The sequence below is a fragment of the Podarcis bocagei genome, assembly GCF_964188305.1.
Source record: "Podarcis bocagei genome assembly, chromosome: 11".
Taxonomy (NCBI): Eukaryota; Metazoa; Chordata; class Lepidosauria; order Squamata; family Lacertidae; genus Podarcis; species Podarcis bocagei.
In genome coordinates this window covers 65,358,526-65,373,707 of record NC_138136.1, presented here as the reverse complement: position 1 = coordinate 65,373,707, position 15,182 = coordinate 65,358,526, and the positions used below count along the sequence as shown (strand labels likewise).

Sequence of the window (15,182 nt, the reverse complement as noted above, 5' to 3'; positions counted from 1 at the left end):
GCCCCAGAGAGCAGCTGCACTGGCTCAGCACCCCCTGCTCTTGCCGCCTTTGGGGTTCGGTCATTAGGAGACGGTGGAGCTAAGCAACCACTCTGCCCGGATTGCAACGCACAGCACTGCCTCCACCTCCTCTGGAAGAGTTTTGGGTCCTCCTGCTGTGTTTAACAGGCGCTCTGTCTGACTGTGGCAGAGAGAAGATGAGCGGGTGATTAGCACTCGGCACATGCTCATCATTAAGCACCTTCCGTGCTGTGCTTGCCGTAATCCTCCCCCATATGATTGCTACCATTGGGTGAAGTTGCAACAGAAACATTCCCTTCCCAAGGAGACCCCCCTCTGCCCTGTGCAAGCGCTCTGCCAGAGAATCACAGCACCATAGAATTGTAGACTCGGCTGAAGCATCCCTGACAGATGGCCTTCCAACCTCTGCTTATAAACCTCCAAGGAAGGAGAGTCCACCACCTTCCACCCTGAAGCCAAACAGCTCTTGCCATCAGAAAGTTTTTCCTGATGTTTATTCAGACTCTCCTTTCTTGTAACTTGAAGCCACGGGTTCGAGTCCTACCCTCCAGAGCGGCAGAAAACAAGCTTGCTCCCTCTCCCATGTGACAGCCCTTGAGATATCGAAAGATATTGGATATCAGTCTTCTCTCCTCCAGGCCAAGCACTCGCAGCTCCTCCAACCACCTCTCAGAAAGACTCTGCCCCGGCTGACCCGGACTGGGAGGTAGTGAGAGTGACACGGAAAGGCATCTCATTCACCTCTGGGTGAACTGGCAGGCAGAGGCTGCAGCCCTGCGATGTGCCAGCTCGCAACTGGCTGGGGGCTCAAGACGAGCAGCCGCACCTGGCCTGGGCTTGCAACAGCTTCCTCTTCTCCGCTTCCTCCATTTCTCTTGCTGCACAGGACCACACCCTGGGGATGCCAAGAGGGCTGCAGCAGTGAGCCTTGGCAGGAGGCCCTTCATGTCACAGAATCACAGAACTGCAGTTGGAAGGGACACCAGCGGTCATCTAGTCCAACCCCCTGCAATGCAGGAATTGCAGCAACAGAATCTCCACTAGGCGCTCACCCAAACTCTGTTTAGACTCTCCTTTCTTGTCATTTGAATCCCCCATCCAGGGATGGGTGACTGGATTCTTCCCCTGCTGCCAAAGTCCACGGCTGCACAAGGCAGGACTCTTAAGAGCAGCCAAGGTGCCCACGGGACGAGATCTATGCCTGGGAACTGCTTAGGATAGATCAGGCTGTGGGTTCTGGTCATGACAGCTTTAGTGGAGCTTCCATGTTCAGAGGCAGTCTAACTCTAGAAACCTGTGGCTGGGGAGAATCAGCACAGGAGGGTTATGGCTCCTCATTGGGGCACCCTCTTGGCCACTGCAGGAAAGATGCTGATGCTGGGGATTTGCTCCTTCCCTGAGTCACTGCAGGAGTCTCCTGGTATCCTGAGCTCTTTTGCCTTGGCCCAGCTGCCTGCTTGCCAGCCTTGATGCTTGCATGATAGCACAGTTGGTCAGAGGCTGGTGCTGCTGATAACACCAAGGCGGCAGGTTCAACCCCCTATGGGACAGCTGCATGTTCCTGCACTGCAGGGGGTTGGACAGATGACCCTCGGGGTCCCTCTACCATTCTAGGATTCTATGACCAGGTCCTTCTCCAAGTGCTCAGTGGCCAAGCCAGGATCCCCAGCACCAGAGCAGGCAGCCAAGGCCGGGCCAGCCAGTCTGAGCTGTGGCTCCTGTGCCTTTAAGCGCCTTCTCTGCCCTTGGAAGAGGCGCCCGGTTCTCTTTCCTCCACCCTGGGCAGCTGGGCTGGTTGACAGCCAAGGCCAGGCTGCCGGCCAGCCCGTTTCCTCCTCAAAGTCACTTGCTCTCCTCCTCAGCCTGGTCGCCTCCAGACAGGCAGCCCCCACCAATTGTTCTGCTCCCAGCCCCCCTTGAGCTCAGAGGAGCTTCTGGGAAGTTGTCTGCCAAAAAGGAGAAAGGGCTGGTCAGCAGAGGAGGAAGCGGGAGATGCCGGGCCTGGGCTCTCCCTCTATCCCAGGGTCCACCACCTTGACCAACTGGCTCTAGTGGGAGGACAAGCACAGAATCCTAGAATTGTGGAGTTGGAAGGGATCCCCCAAAGGTCATCTAATCCAACCCCCGGCAATGCAGAAACTGCAGCTCAAGGATCCCTGACCGAGGGCCAGCCAAGCTCTGCTTTAAAAGACTGTAGCTGCCGCTTGTTCAGAGATACACCCGTCCTCAGCAGATAGGACGCCCTTCCAGAAAGCAGCTTTTGCTTCCAAAATAGCTCACATTTGTACATGCCCCAAAGCGACCCCTTCTTTTCTCCCTCCAACTTCCTTCTCTGCCACGCTCACTGCTCTAATTGTTCTGTATTTGGTTTCCCCCTTTTCTTTTGGAATATTAAAAGCTGCCTTGTTCCTGGTCAGAGTTCTGACCCATCGTATGCCAGGGTCAGGCCTAGCAGGGTGCCACCTACAATTGGTACAAGGCAAAACGGCAAGCGCGGATACGGAGAGAGAGAGAGAGAGAGAGAGAGAGAGAGAGAGAGAGAGAGAGAGAGAGAAGGGCGGAGAGGACCAGGTTTCCCCCCTCCTCCTCCACCCAGCTAAGGAGATCTGTGAGCAAAGTTAGCCTTCTCCGCCAGCCCTCGTGGATGGTGGCCTTGGGCGCCACTGGGCAGAATGGTGGGACATAAATCTAAACAGCTGCACATGCATTCAAAGGTGGACCAAAGTGCAGTCAGGAAGCTGGACTGAGCCCATTTCACTGAGAACGCGGATGCGCCTCCAAATGGCATCTGGGATGCAAACCCCAAACGGATCCCAGCTCCTGATTCCTCAAGGGACTCAGGTGTGGGTCTCATGATCAGGATCAGGGTGCCTGGCTCCAGAGACAGCCAGCACCATGCCTGGACAGAGGAGCCTCCACGGAGCCAGCTGCCCCCTAAGCTGCCCATAAGAGGACTGGGCAAATTCACGGAGAGAAAGGCGCTCAGTGTCACTGGTAGATGAAGGGAACTCAGTGGATATAGCCTACCTTGATTTCAGTAAGGCATTTGACAAGGTGCCCCATGATATTCTTGTAAAGAAGCTGGTAAAATGCGGTCTTGACTCTGCTACCACTCAGTGGATTTGTAACTGGCTGACTGACCGAACCCAAAGGGTGCTCATCAATGGTTCCTCTTCATCCTGGAGAAGAGTGACTAGTGGGGTGCCACAGGGTTCTGTCTTGGGCCCGGTCTTATTCAACATCTTTATCAACGACTTGGATGATGGACTCAAGGGCATCCTGATCAAATTTGCAGATGACACCAAACTGGGAGGGGTGGCTAACACCCCAGAGGACAGGATCACACTTCAAAACGACCTTGACAGATTAGAGAACTGGGCCAAAACAAACAAGATGAATTTTAACAGGGAGAAATGTAAAGTATTGCACTTGGGCAAAAAAAATGAGAGGCACAAATACAAGATGGGTGACACCTGGCTTGAGAGCAGTACATGTGAAAAGGATCTAGGAGTCTTGGTTGACCACAAACTTGACATGAGCCAACAGTGTGACGCGGCAGCTAAAAAAGCCAATGCAATTCTGGGCTGCATCAATAGGAGTATAGCATCTAGATCAAGGGAAGTAATAGTGCCACTGTATTCTGCTCTGGTCAGACCTCACCTGGAGTACTGTGTCCAGTTCTGGGCACCACAGTTCAAGAAGGACACTGACAAACTGGAACGTGTCCAGAGGAGGGCAACCAAAATGGTCAAAGGCCTGGAAACGATGCCTTATGAGGAACGGCTAAGGGAGCTGGGCATGTTTAGCCTGGAGAAGAGGAGGTTAAGGGGTGATATGATAGCCATGTTCAAATATAGAAAAGGATGTCACATAGAGGAGGGAGAAAGGTTGTTTTCTGCTGCTCCAGAGAAGCGGACACGGAGCAATGGATCCAAACTACAAGAAAGAAGATTCCAGCTAAACATTAGGAAGAACTTCCTGACAGTAAGAGCTGTTGGACAGTGGAATTTGCTGCCAAGGAGTGTGGTGGAGTCTCCTCCTTTGGAGGTCTTTAAGCAGAGGCTTGACAACCATATGTCAGGAGTGCTCTGATGGTGTTTCCTGCTTGGCAGGGGGTTGGACTCGATGGCCCTTGTGGTCTCTTCCAACTCTATGATTCTATGATTCTATGATTCTATGATTCAGAGGCATTATTCCCCCGAATGACAGCTGCTGGTGGGCAGAGAGCTCTTGTGCGCATGCCGTGCTTGTGGGCTTCTCACAGGCAATTTGGTTGGCAGCAGTGAAAATGGGATGCTGGGGTGAGATGGCTCTTCTGTGGCCTGATCCAGCAGGGCTCTTGCGTTCTCTTCCCTCCTCCTCCTCCTCCTCCTTCCAGGCCTGCAATGTGATCACGCCTTCTTCCTGCCAGGCCTTTGCCCCCCCCCCCCTGGGCTGCTCACCAGCCTGGGGTCTCCTGTTCTCACTCAAGCCTTCCTGCACAACACAGCAGCTTCAGGTGTCAGTTCGCAGCAAGGAGTGGGAATCCACAGCGCTATTTTGGGAAGGGAGAGGAGGCTTGGCGGATCTCAGGGCGACTGACAATGTGAGATGCGGAAAAGGTGGTGTGTGTTTGTGTGTGTCCTCGGCGCAGGCTGTCAGGCTCCTTGGCTTCCTCCCTCTTGCCTCCTTCCTCCTTCTGCTCAGCTAATGCAGGAACAAAAAGGTACAGTCCGGGGTGACAGGTTCACACGGGAAGCTGAGGTTTCCCTGGCCCTGAGGCTCTGTGGCAGGAAAACGCCTCACGAGGAGGAAGGGGACTGGTTTGCCAAGTACCTTCAGCACCAGGAACTCGGCTGGAAGTCACTCTGCAGGAGCCCAGGGCTGGGCCACTGCCAGTGTTGCAAAGGCTGTCCGTGGGGCACACCCAGAAGACCCCAGAGACTCTCTCCATCTGTGGGGGTACAGTGGGGCTCTTTGCTTCCACGGAGGGCTCACCCACACTTCATCTTGTCCTGCACCTAAGAAGCACAAGTCTGAGCAACTTTGCCTCTGCCCCACCACTTTCCCCGCACTTCACTGGGGGGCTGCAATGGGGAAAAGAAGCCAAGTGCCATGGCGCCAGCAGTGCTGTCCAGAGCTTTGCAATGCTCTGGCTGCTCCCCTTTCCCGCTCCCTGCAAACATCTGTTTAGTGGGTGCTTTGCTTGAGTTCCTGCTTTTGCAGGCTTCCAAGACAGATCGTGAAGCTGAGGCTCCAAGACTTTGGCCACCTCATGAGAAGAGAAGACTCCCTGGGAAAGACCCTGATGTTGGGAAAGATGGAGGGCACAAGGAGAAGGGGACGACAGAGGACGAGATGGTGGGACAGTGTTCTCGAAGCTACCAGCATGAGTTTGACCAAACTGCGGGAGGCAGTGGAAGACAGGAGGGCCTGGCGTGCTCTGGTCCAGGGGGTCACGAAGAGGCAGACACGGCTAAACGACTCAACAACAAGACTCCATTGCCAGCTGGAAGAGCTGCAGCAAAACAAACAGACCCATATGCTATTCTAGTGCCCAGACACTCCAGCAGGTCAGGCATCAGCTGCCCCCTGGGATGGGTCACCCAGAGAGCATCATGGCCAAGTGGGGAGATTTGAACCCTGGTCTCTCAGGTCCTAGTGCAACTCTCTAACTGGCAGTGTGTAAAACTCCGCCTGGCAACTCCAAGGTGCTCCCCGCCCCTGCCAGCAGAGTAACTCCCCCCCCCCCCCGCAAGCTCCCCACACTCTCCAAGTGGCAACTCTAAACAGGCAGCAGCTCTTGCTCTGCGACCATTTGGCTCGAGCTCGGCTGGCATACGCAGCTGCTAGTGCCCAGTTACTTACGGCATATTCAAACTGGAGGTTGAAGGCTCGGTCGTTGGCGCGAAGGTGCCTCTCATGCTCTGTGGAGGAGAGAGAAGAGGTTAAGACAGAGGGACACAAAATGGGACTTGAACACAGCTTGGAGATGAGCTCTATGTGGGGCTACCTTTGAAGGTGACCCAGAAACTGCAATTAATCCAGAAGGCGGCAGCTAGACTGGTGACTGGGGGCGGCCGCCGAGACCATATAACACCGGTCTTGAAAGACCTACATTGGCTCCCAGGACGTTTCCAAGCACAATTCAAAGTGTAGGTGCTGACCTTGAAAGCCCTGAACGGCCTCGGCCCAGTAGACCTGAAGGAGCGCCTGCACCTCAGACACTGGGGTCCATCTCCCGAGGGTCTTCTTGAGGAGATTTCACCCCTCCCATACCCAAGAATCTCCTGACCATCTCCTGATGGTCTCTGCTGACTCCACAGAGAGAAGGAGGCGTGTCCTGCCTATCTACTTATTCTGCCCAGCAACATATCTCTGTGTGTGTGTGAGTGAGAGAGAGTCAGTCAGTGTATCGGAGAGAGTGAGAGTGTTAGAGATCCTAGAGATAAGATTGCTGCTAAGAGCAGCTGCAGACTCTCAGTGTAGCATTGATTTATGCTTAGAATATTCAGCTCTGTATATAGTTTTGTATCATAGTTGTAGTTATAGAATAAAAGGAAGATATTTTACAGAGCTGCTCTCCGAGTGGTTTATACTCTGCAAGACTCTGCAAAACTCTGCTGCGCAACGACTGTACTATTGAGACAGTGAATCCGGTGCTCTCAGCTCTGAGCTGTGAGTCCACAGCACTGTGACCGTTTCCTGTGAGAAGGAGGTCTCTGGCGGTGCTTCCCAGCTCGCCTAGCCCAGTCGGGGTTGAGGTGCAAGAGTCCAGTTGGTGCACTGGCTCTGGGGCGATGCTGACACTTCTGGCGGTTCCCTCCCTGCGAGAAGTGAGGTTACGGGGAACCAGACAGAGGGCCTTCTTGGTAGTGGTGCCCTCCCTGTGGAATGCCCTCCCATCAGATGTCAAAGAAATAAACAACTATCGGACTTTTAAAAGACCAGCCCTTTTTAGGGAAGCTTTTAATATTTCATGAATTATTGTGTTTTAATATTTTGCTAGAAGCCGCCCAGAGTGGCTGGGGAAACCCAGCCAGATGGGCGGGGTATAAATAATATATTATTATTATTATTATTATTATTATTATTATTATTATTATTATTATTATTATTATCTATTAGAGATACATGAAAATCATAGAACTGTGGAGCAGGAAGGGACCCTTATCTAGTCCAGTGCAGGAATGACACTTAGAGAATCCCTGACAGAGGGCCGCCCAACCTCTGTTTAAAAATCTGTTTATCCATGTTCTTAAACGCAAGTGTGGCCATGAGCTGCAACAGCTACACTCTGCCTCCAGCTGGCAATGCTTCTGAATCCCAGTTGCTTGTTTCCCACAGGCAGAACCGGAGGCTGGACTAAGTGGGTCTCTGGCCTGATCCAGCAAGCTCTTCTGATGTTCTCCCTCCCCAAGGTGTCTGTGGGTCCTGCAGCCACTTGGGACCGGCTAGAGGTGGGATGCACATCCAGGAACGCCCTTCCTTTTCCTGCTTTACAAGCCACCTGCCGGGAGCCAGCACCACCGACACCAGGCTAAGGTCTGTGCAGAACTGATAAGGCCGGGACCCAAAGGTCTGTGCAAGCCAAGTGTGTCGCCTGGGACAAAGGTTAAGGGTGGAGGAGATAAAGGCAGAGCGAAGATGAGATAGGAGTCATAAAACGGGACAGGAATTGCAAGGAAAGCAAGGGATGGAGGACACACCAGGACACCTTCAACTCCCTCCCAAGGAGGGAGCTCTGGGCATGGATCAGGCTAAAGGGGGCCCATCCTGTCTAGAGACCTGTTTTTGGCAGTAGCCAACCAGAGAGGAAGCTCAAATGCAGGACTAGATGCAACAGCCACGTTCTAAGCCTCTTGCTGTTCCCATCCTGTCTCTGATCCTGGAAGCCGCATGCATCCATCAAGGCTCCTTCCACTGGGGGTCTTCTGATCCTCCCCCCCTTTTCAGCTGCTGTTGACCGCTCCCAGTCTATTCTGGACTCCTCCTCAAGAAGGAGGAACCAAAGAGCGCCAAATCAACACGGAGGGCAGAAACCTGAATTTGGCAACCTCTGATGGAATCCCACCTACAAGGTGTTGAGAACCTGGAAGGGTCCTCTGCATGGCAGCTCTTGAACCCCAGGGAGGGTGAAGACAGAAAAGCAGAGCAGGGAGATTTCTGGCACCCAGCACAGAACTGAAGAGTTAGAAGAGACACCAAGGGCCATCTAGTCCTGCAACGCAGGAATCACAGCTGAAGAAAACCCCGACAGGTGGACATCTCTGCTACAAAACCTCCTGCGAAGGAGAGTCCACCGCCTTCCAATGTTGAGTCAGAATCTCCTTTCTGGCCATTTGAATCCCTTGGTTCAGGTCCTACACTCTGGAGCAGCAGAAAAGAAGCTTGCTCCATCCCTGGAGATATCTGAAGAGGGCTGTCCTATCACCGCTTCTCTTCCATGGGCTAAACTCCCTCAACTGTTCCTCCTAAGGCTGATCGCCAAAGAATGGATGCTTTTGAATTCTGGTGCTGGAGGAGACTCTTGAGAGGCCCATGGACTGCAAGAAGATCCAACCTCTCCATTCTGAAGGAAATCAGCCCTGAGTGCTCACTGGAAGGACAGATCCTGAAGCTGAGGCTCCAAGACTTTGGCCACCTCATGAGAAGAGAAAACTCCCTGGAAAAGACCCTGATGTTGGGAAAGATGGAGGGCGCAAGGAGAAGGGGATGACAGAGGACGAGATGGTTGGACAATGTTCTCAACGCTACCAGCATGAGTTTGACCAAACTGCGGGAGGCAGTGGAAGACAGGAGTGCCTGGCGTGCTCTGGTCCAGGGGGTCACGAAGAGGCGGACACGACTAAACAACAACAGCAACATCATCATATATGAATGACTGCTGGGAAGCCAGGAGGGGATTCTGACTGAACTTTGCCCATCTCCCTCGTCTGCCTTGGAGGGTAGCAGCCAAAAACCACCACCCCTTCTTCTTGGGGTGAATCCATGGTGTGACCTGGTCTGCTCAGCCCCCTGGCATTTATCTCCCATGGCCAATGGGCTGCCTGAGAGCAGGCAGTTTGGGGTTCGTAGTTAATGGTAAGTATAATCCCCATGTTTGATCTATCAATTGCTAGTTTGTGGGGTGCTGCAAAATGTGGGGGGTTTGCTGCAAAATGCTGCAACCCCCCAAACCCTGGCAAAACTTTGGCACAGGTTTGGAGAGGACCCCACATTTTGGGGTTCAGAGTTAATGGGTCTGCAAAGGATGCCTCTCAGCCCCTTGCATTTAAGAAATGGGGCAGGAGGAGGCACGACGACTGTCAGGTCAAGAAGACCCAGATTTGAATTCCCCACTGAAACTCATGGCTGGGTCAGGAGATGCACATCAACCCACATATTTGGGAGGAAAGGAAGGGAGGTGGGGAAAGAGTGGGTTTTTTTGTTTTTTTTAAGTACACTGGAGGGAATGACTCATCCAACCTCCGATTTCACAATGTGGAAAATAAACAAGATTCTCGCGGGAGAAACTGGAGTCCTTTCTCTCCGCTGCCCCAGGCAGTGAGATTTGGGAAAGATGCCACAGAGCAACATCTGGACAGTGGGCGGGACATCTGGGCTGGCGGAAGGGGCTGCTGCTGCTGCTGCCGAACACACAAACTCAATGGGGCATGAAGTCAGCAGCAACGGTGGTGGTGCGACGGATTGCAACCTCAGCCCACCTGGTGCAAGAAAGGAGGAAATTGCCCAGGACTGAGTTGGGCCTGCCTAGTACAGAGATACCTTCTCCCCACCCAACTCCAGTGCAGGGTTGCGGTTGTGATTCACTCCAAGCCGCCTCCCTCAACGGAGAACACAAGAAGAGCCTGCAGGATCAGGCCAAAGGATCTAGTCTAGAATCCTGTTCTTGCAGTGGCCAACCAGAGGTCATAGAATCAAAGAATTGCAGAGTTGTACCCCCCCCCCCCCGGATCATCTAGCCAGGGACAGCCAACTTCCAAGAGACTCTGATCTACTCACACAATTAAAAACTGGCAGGAACGCGAAGAGGCGGACACGACTAAACGACTCAACAACAAGGCAGGTGTTAAAATCTAATTGAGGTTTCTGAATCTTGGAATATCCCGGCTAGCCTTCTCGCAAGGGGAGGAGAGCCAAGGAAGGGGCTCTGTGGGGGAGGGCAAATGGGTGGGGCCCACCTGTTAACTCACAGGTAAGGGGGGGGGACAAAAGCCAGAGTTTAGAGTTGAATTTTGAGTGGTGTTACCTAAAATCAAGGCAGCAAGCAGAGAGAGAGGCTGACTTCTGCTTGAATTCAAGGCTGCATCTCTGGGAGAAGCAAGACTCTTTTGGGGTGTCAGTGCTGTGAACCCCTCTTTCGCAGGCTCAGGCGGCATGTATGTGTCAACAAACCATCGATCATAAAGACACCAGTGTGTCTTCACTGCGCCTCATTCCCAAATGCAAACACAAAATCTGGGCAAGTACTTGGAACCCCTGGAATCTCCCACCATTCAGAGATTGCGGGGCAGCGCGCAATGCACATACGACCGCAGGCGCATGCAAGCACTTGTGGCATTGTGCCTCCGCTCCGCAAGCAAGTTGTGTGCAGGTGGCCCGAACCCCCTTCTCTCGGCCACAGATCTTCAGACCCTTTTCAAAAGCCATGTTCTTAAAAGATGCTCCCACAGGAGCCTCATAGTCTCTAAAGGAGGAGATGAAACCTTTAATTTTCCAGAGTGTCTTAAAATAGCACCGGTGCCGGTGGGAGAGTTGTGACACCAGTCCTGTCACAACAATGTGTTTAAGATTTCTATCCTGTTCTTACGCTGTGGAATGAGTGCTCAAGGATGCGCTCCGCGAGGTAAAATGTTGCGTCTAGTCCAACCTGCTGCAATGCAGACTTTGTTTATTCCGCTGCGAGAGATAAGGCACCCTGGCACACTCGGACGCCCTCTTCCTCGCTCTGTCACCAGGGTCACGGCTGACACCTGGGTTCGAAGTCAAGGATCTGGGGGCAGCCCCACCCCCCAGCTCACTCACCCGAAAGGACAAGCTCTGGCCGCTCAGCCGCAGTCTTGGCCCTCCTTCTTGAGAGGTGGTGGGACTCCAGAGACCTCAGAGCCATTTCTGGTCTGGCGGATAATGGCTGGATTCATCCGCACGAATCCAGAGAGCCTTTCTCCAGAGCAGGGGGACCAAGACAGGCTGCCTGCCCTCAGCGGGAGGGTCAATGATTAAACAGCAAGAGAGATAAGGGGAGCTGGAGCCCAGGGCTTCCCCAGACAGCAGGGCTTTTGTGCAAGGAATCCGCAGGGAGGACTGAATTGCTGAGCACGATCCAGCAAACACCTCGGCTGCTAGGGGTCACAATGTCTTGGTGTTCCCCAGGAGCCCCTAGGGAAATGTGGGGGGGGGGTCTTTCTCCCGGCAAGCAAAGCCATTGAGGTTGCACTATGTGGAAGAGGGTTATGTGTCTCAGGGCCCTACTGGTCAGTGTCCATGTCATCTACAAGGGATGGTTGGCTTTTGCTGTTTTGTGTTCATGATTTTTACCTCTAAACCGCCTTGAGTCCTTATTAGGGGAAAAGGTGGGGTATAAATAATTATAATTATTTCTCACAAACTGATGTTTCATTGCAAGCCACCCTGCATGGACTTTAGTGGAGAAATGCAGAGTGGAAGAAATGGAAACAAGCAAAGGCATAAAGAAAAAGGGGCAACTCTCTCATGCGCCACCATCTTTGTGCCATTTAGGAGACTTGGGAGAAGTGCCCCTGTCAGTCAAGCAAACAGGCAGACACCCGTCACAGCTACACCATCTATGCAGAGCAAACTTAAAGCACTTAGCCCCCTCCCCAAAATCCTGGGAACTGCAGTTGACCTCCTCACGGAGCTAGAGTTCTAAGCACCCTCCGTAAATCCCAGATCCCTCTGGTTAGTGAGCTGGCGCTATGGGGCCCTGACTCAAGTCTACTTTAGCGCTAAGAACAAATGCTGTTATTTATTCGCACCTGTCGAGACCCAGGAAAGGAGGGCATCTAAACGGTGATATTGACGGCGGACACCGTTCTCACTCATGAATGCAGCATCTGGCAGCACCGCGGGAAGAATCTACCCCATTTTGAAGAAATCAGTCCAGGCAAGAGAACTCCATGGTGCTGTGGGCGGGATTGATTGGCAGGTGTCTCTCGCTTACTAAGGAGCTAGAGGTCCCCTGCAGAGAGGAGGGAGGGAGGGGCAGCAGAAGCGTTATCCATTCACTCACTCACATGCAAAAATTGTGGTCACATGACCGCAAGTCGCCACTGCTTCCTCTACCTGGTTCTAACTCCCGCCAACTACCTGGGAAGTTGATGGGTCTCCTAGAGTGATAAAGAGGAGGGACTGTGGTCCCCCCACCTCCCTACCTACTGGGAGGTCAAACCCAAGAAGGATCCTTCCCATGAGAGCAGCCCAGCAGAGGCCACAAGCAAGTCACCTGCCGCAGGTGACTCAGGTAAGAGATGTCACACCTCAAGGCAGAGAAGCCTGTGACTTCAGGGTAGACAACCTCTTCTGCCTGCGCTAGGTACCAAGAGCAGCCCCCACCCAGGGACCAATAAAGGGGTCTTGGGGACCCCCTTGTGCCAGCGGAGCCCTTCAGGTGCCACCTGACTGTTCACAACTAGCCATACTGGTTGGGGCTGGTGGAAGCTGTAGCCCCTGAAGCAGAGGATGCCAGACTTGATGGTTGGGCTCAGGAGAAAGTTCTGGGAGCTGGAGATGATGGTGGGGGGCTTGGATCCCTTGCACTTTGCATGCACGTTGTGTCCCAGATTCATCCCCATCGAAAAGGTCTGGTGGTGTAGGGCTGGCAAAGGACCTTCCTGCGACCCAGGTCTTTGACAGCTTCTGTCAGTCAGCAGAGACACTCCTGAGTCAGATGGAGCAGGGCCAGGACTCCAGAGAAGGTGGCTTGCTGGGTGGAGTCTGCTATTTGTGTTTCCCAGAGATGGACTACGGATGACTAGCACAGGTAACTGCAGGCAGGTGGGCTTTTCCTTCGGAGTAGCCCCTTTCGTGGCAGGGATGCTCCAGGGCGCCTTCGAGGCTGAAGTGACAAGTCCCTGCAGGAGGGGTGCTCCTGGTATAAAGGTGGGAGATCCAGCTGGGTAGCCCAAGGTCTTGTGCCCGCCAACACCACCCACTGCAAAGCGGAGGGGGACCTCCTGAAGCTCTTAGACCAGCTGCTGGGATTGGAGCAGGCGAAGTCTCCTGGCGTGCCAGAAATGATCTCCAGACTTTTCCTGGGAGCTCTTCTTTTGCCATCATCTTGGTTCTGGAAGTAGGGAAGGGATGGAGGAGATTCCCTGTGAGCAAAGCATGGGATTGATCCAGGAGAACCTCATCAAAGCTGGACTCAGGAGACCTTCCAGCAACCGGCCCAGGAGACCAACGGCTGACAAGTCCCACGAATCCCTTATGCTCCACACAGAAGTTCAGAGGACGGTGGCAGTGTGGTGGGAGGTCTTCTTGTTGATGCCAATGCTGCTGCAACCAGATGTATTCTGTCTGAACCACCAGGGACAGCCTCCCTTTCCCAGGACAAAATATTCCATTTCACTCTGGGGTGGAGAAGGGTCACTCTCATGCCCTTATGCAGGTGGGCCAAGGGACTTTCCTGCTTCTCTGTGATTTACTTAATAGTGAGATTCCCAGTATCTGCCCTGCATCCCCCAACCCCCAGGCCACCTGCACCTCTTTCGAAGCCCATCTCCTCCTCCTGTTTCCTCCTCTTCTGCCCTTTGCCACTCCTATGGCAGAAAGCAAAACCAGCAGCTGCTTCACTTCCTCCTGGAAGCCCAAATGCCATGCAAACGGCACCTCCAGCACCTGCAGGCTTCTGGTCAGCCTTGGCCAACCTGGTGCCTTCCAGATGTTCTGGACTCTTAGCTTCTATCAGTCCCAGCCAGCCTGACCAAGGCTCCCTTGTGAGAGCCAGTGTGGTGTAGTGGTTAAGAGCAGTGGACTCGTAATCTGGTGAACCGGGTTCGCGTCTCCGCTCCTCCACATGCAGCTGCTGGGTGGCCTTGGGCTAGTCACACTTCTTTGAGGTCTCTCAGCCCCACTCACCTCACAGAGGGTTTGTTGTGGGGGAGGAAGGGAAAGGAGAATGTGAGCCACTTTGAGACTCCTTAAAGGTGCTTTCAAACTGCTAGGTTGGCAGGAGCAGGGACTGAGCAACAGGAGCTCACCCCGTCGCAGGGATTCGAACCGCTGACCTGATTGGCAAGCCCTAGGCTCTGTGGTTTAACTCACAGAGCCACCCATGTCTTTTGAGACTCCTTAGGGTAGTGATAAAGTGGGATATCAGATCCAAACTCTTCTTCTTCTTCTTCTTCTTCTTCTTCCCAGGCATTGGAGATCCAGGCCTGAAGAGTCCAGAACATCTGGAGGGAAGGAGGCTGGGGAGTTCCCCTAAGAAGCAGAGAAGGTGCCCCGATAGGAAGCTCCCAAGCACCCCCCTTCCCAGGCTGGTCTTTGCTTTCTCTCCTCCTGCTCAGATCCACACAAAGAGCTGTTGGGGGGGAGCAACACATTCATCTCTCCAAAGGAGAACCCAAACTCCTGCTGCAGTTTCACAGCACCTTGTTCCCACAAGAGGCTCAGTCCCCTCCTAAATATCCACATCTGAAAGAGGACAGGAGGAAGGAGGTGATGTTCCACCTCGGCTAAGAGGCTCTTCTGTTATCAGTTCTGCCTCCAGGAGGGACGGCTGCTGCTGCTTGCATGGCTTCAAGGGCACAGACAGCGACTCAGACTCAGACTCCTCCTCTTAAGTTGGGCGAGGGCCAAGTGGGGTTTTCCACCTTCTGCCGGGATCCTTTGACTTTCCAGTAAATGTCTCTGCTGGCCTTTGTTCTCTTCGAAAGCCTTTGCTCTGTCCACCTTTTCCCATGAAGCCAGGATAAGTGCAAAGAAATGCAGGAAACGGTCAAGGCGGAGAAGGCTGAGCCAGAGGCCAGCCAGGAAACAGACAAGCCCCTTTTCGTCTTCCAGCTCCAAATGTGGGAATAAATAGATGTGTTTGCAGCTGCGCCAAAGCAACAAGGCCAGAAAGTGGAAAGGCGAGGGGGCTCCTGAAGGGGCTTTGCTATACTGGAAGCCCCTTCCCATCTTGGTCTTTGCAAGGCAGCTGAAGAAGGGCTATAAAG

The 15,182-nt window shown here is 53.4% G+C and overlaps 1 protein-coding gene across 5 annotated transcripts in view; it reads right to left on the bottom strand.

Annotated features, from left to right (window-relative positions):
* The window catches only part of LOC308597122 (phospholipid-transporting ATPase ID-like), a 75,693-nt gene that overhangs the window by 46,359 nt on the left and 14,152 nt on the right, over positions 1–15,182 (bottom strand). For 4 of the 5 annotated variants that reach the window (XM_081212680.1, XM_081212679.1, XM_081212677.1 and 1 more), the window contains exon 3: positions 5,869–5,927. In XM_081212680.1, coding sequence (XP_081068806.1) covers positions 5,869–5,927 — 59 coding nt within the window. Of the gene's footprint in view, positions 1–5,868; positions 5,928–11,999; positions 12,203–15,182 lie in introns of all 5 variants that reach the window. The other variant, XM_081212678.1, reaches the window with a different exon arrangement.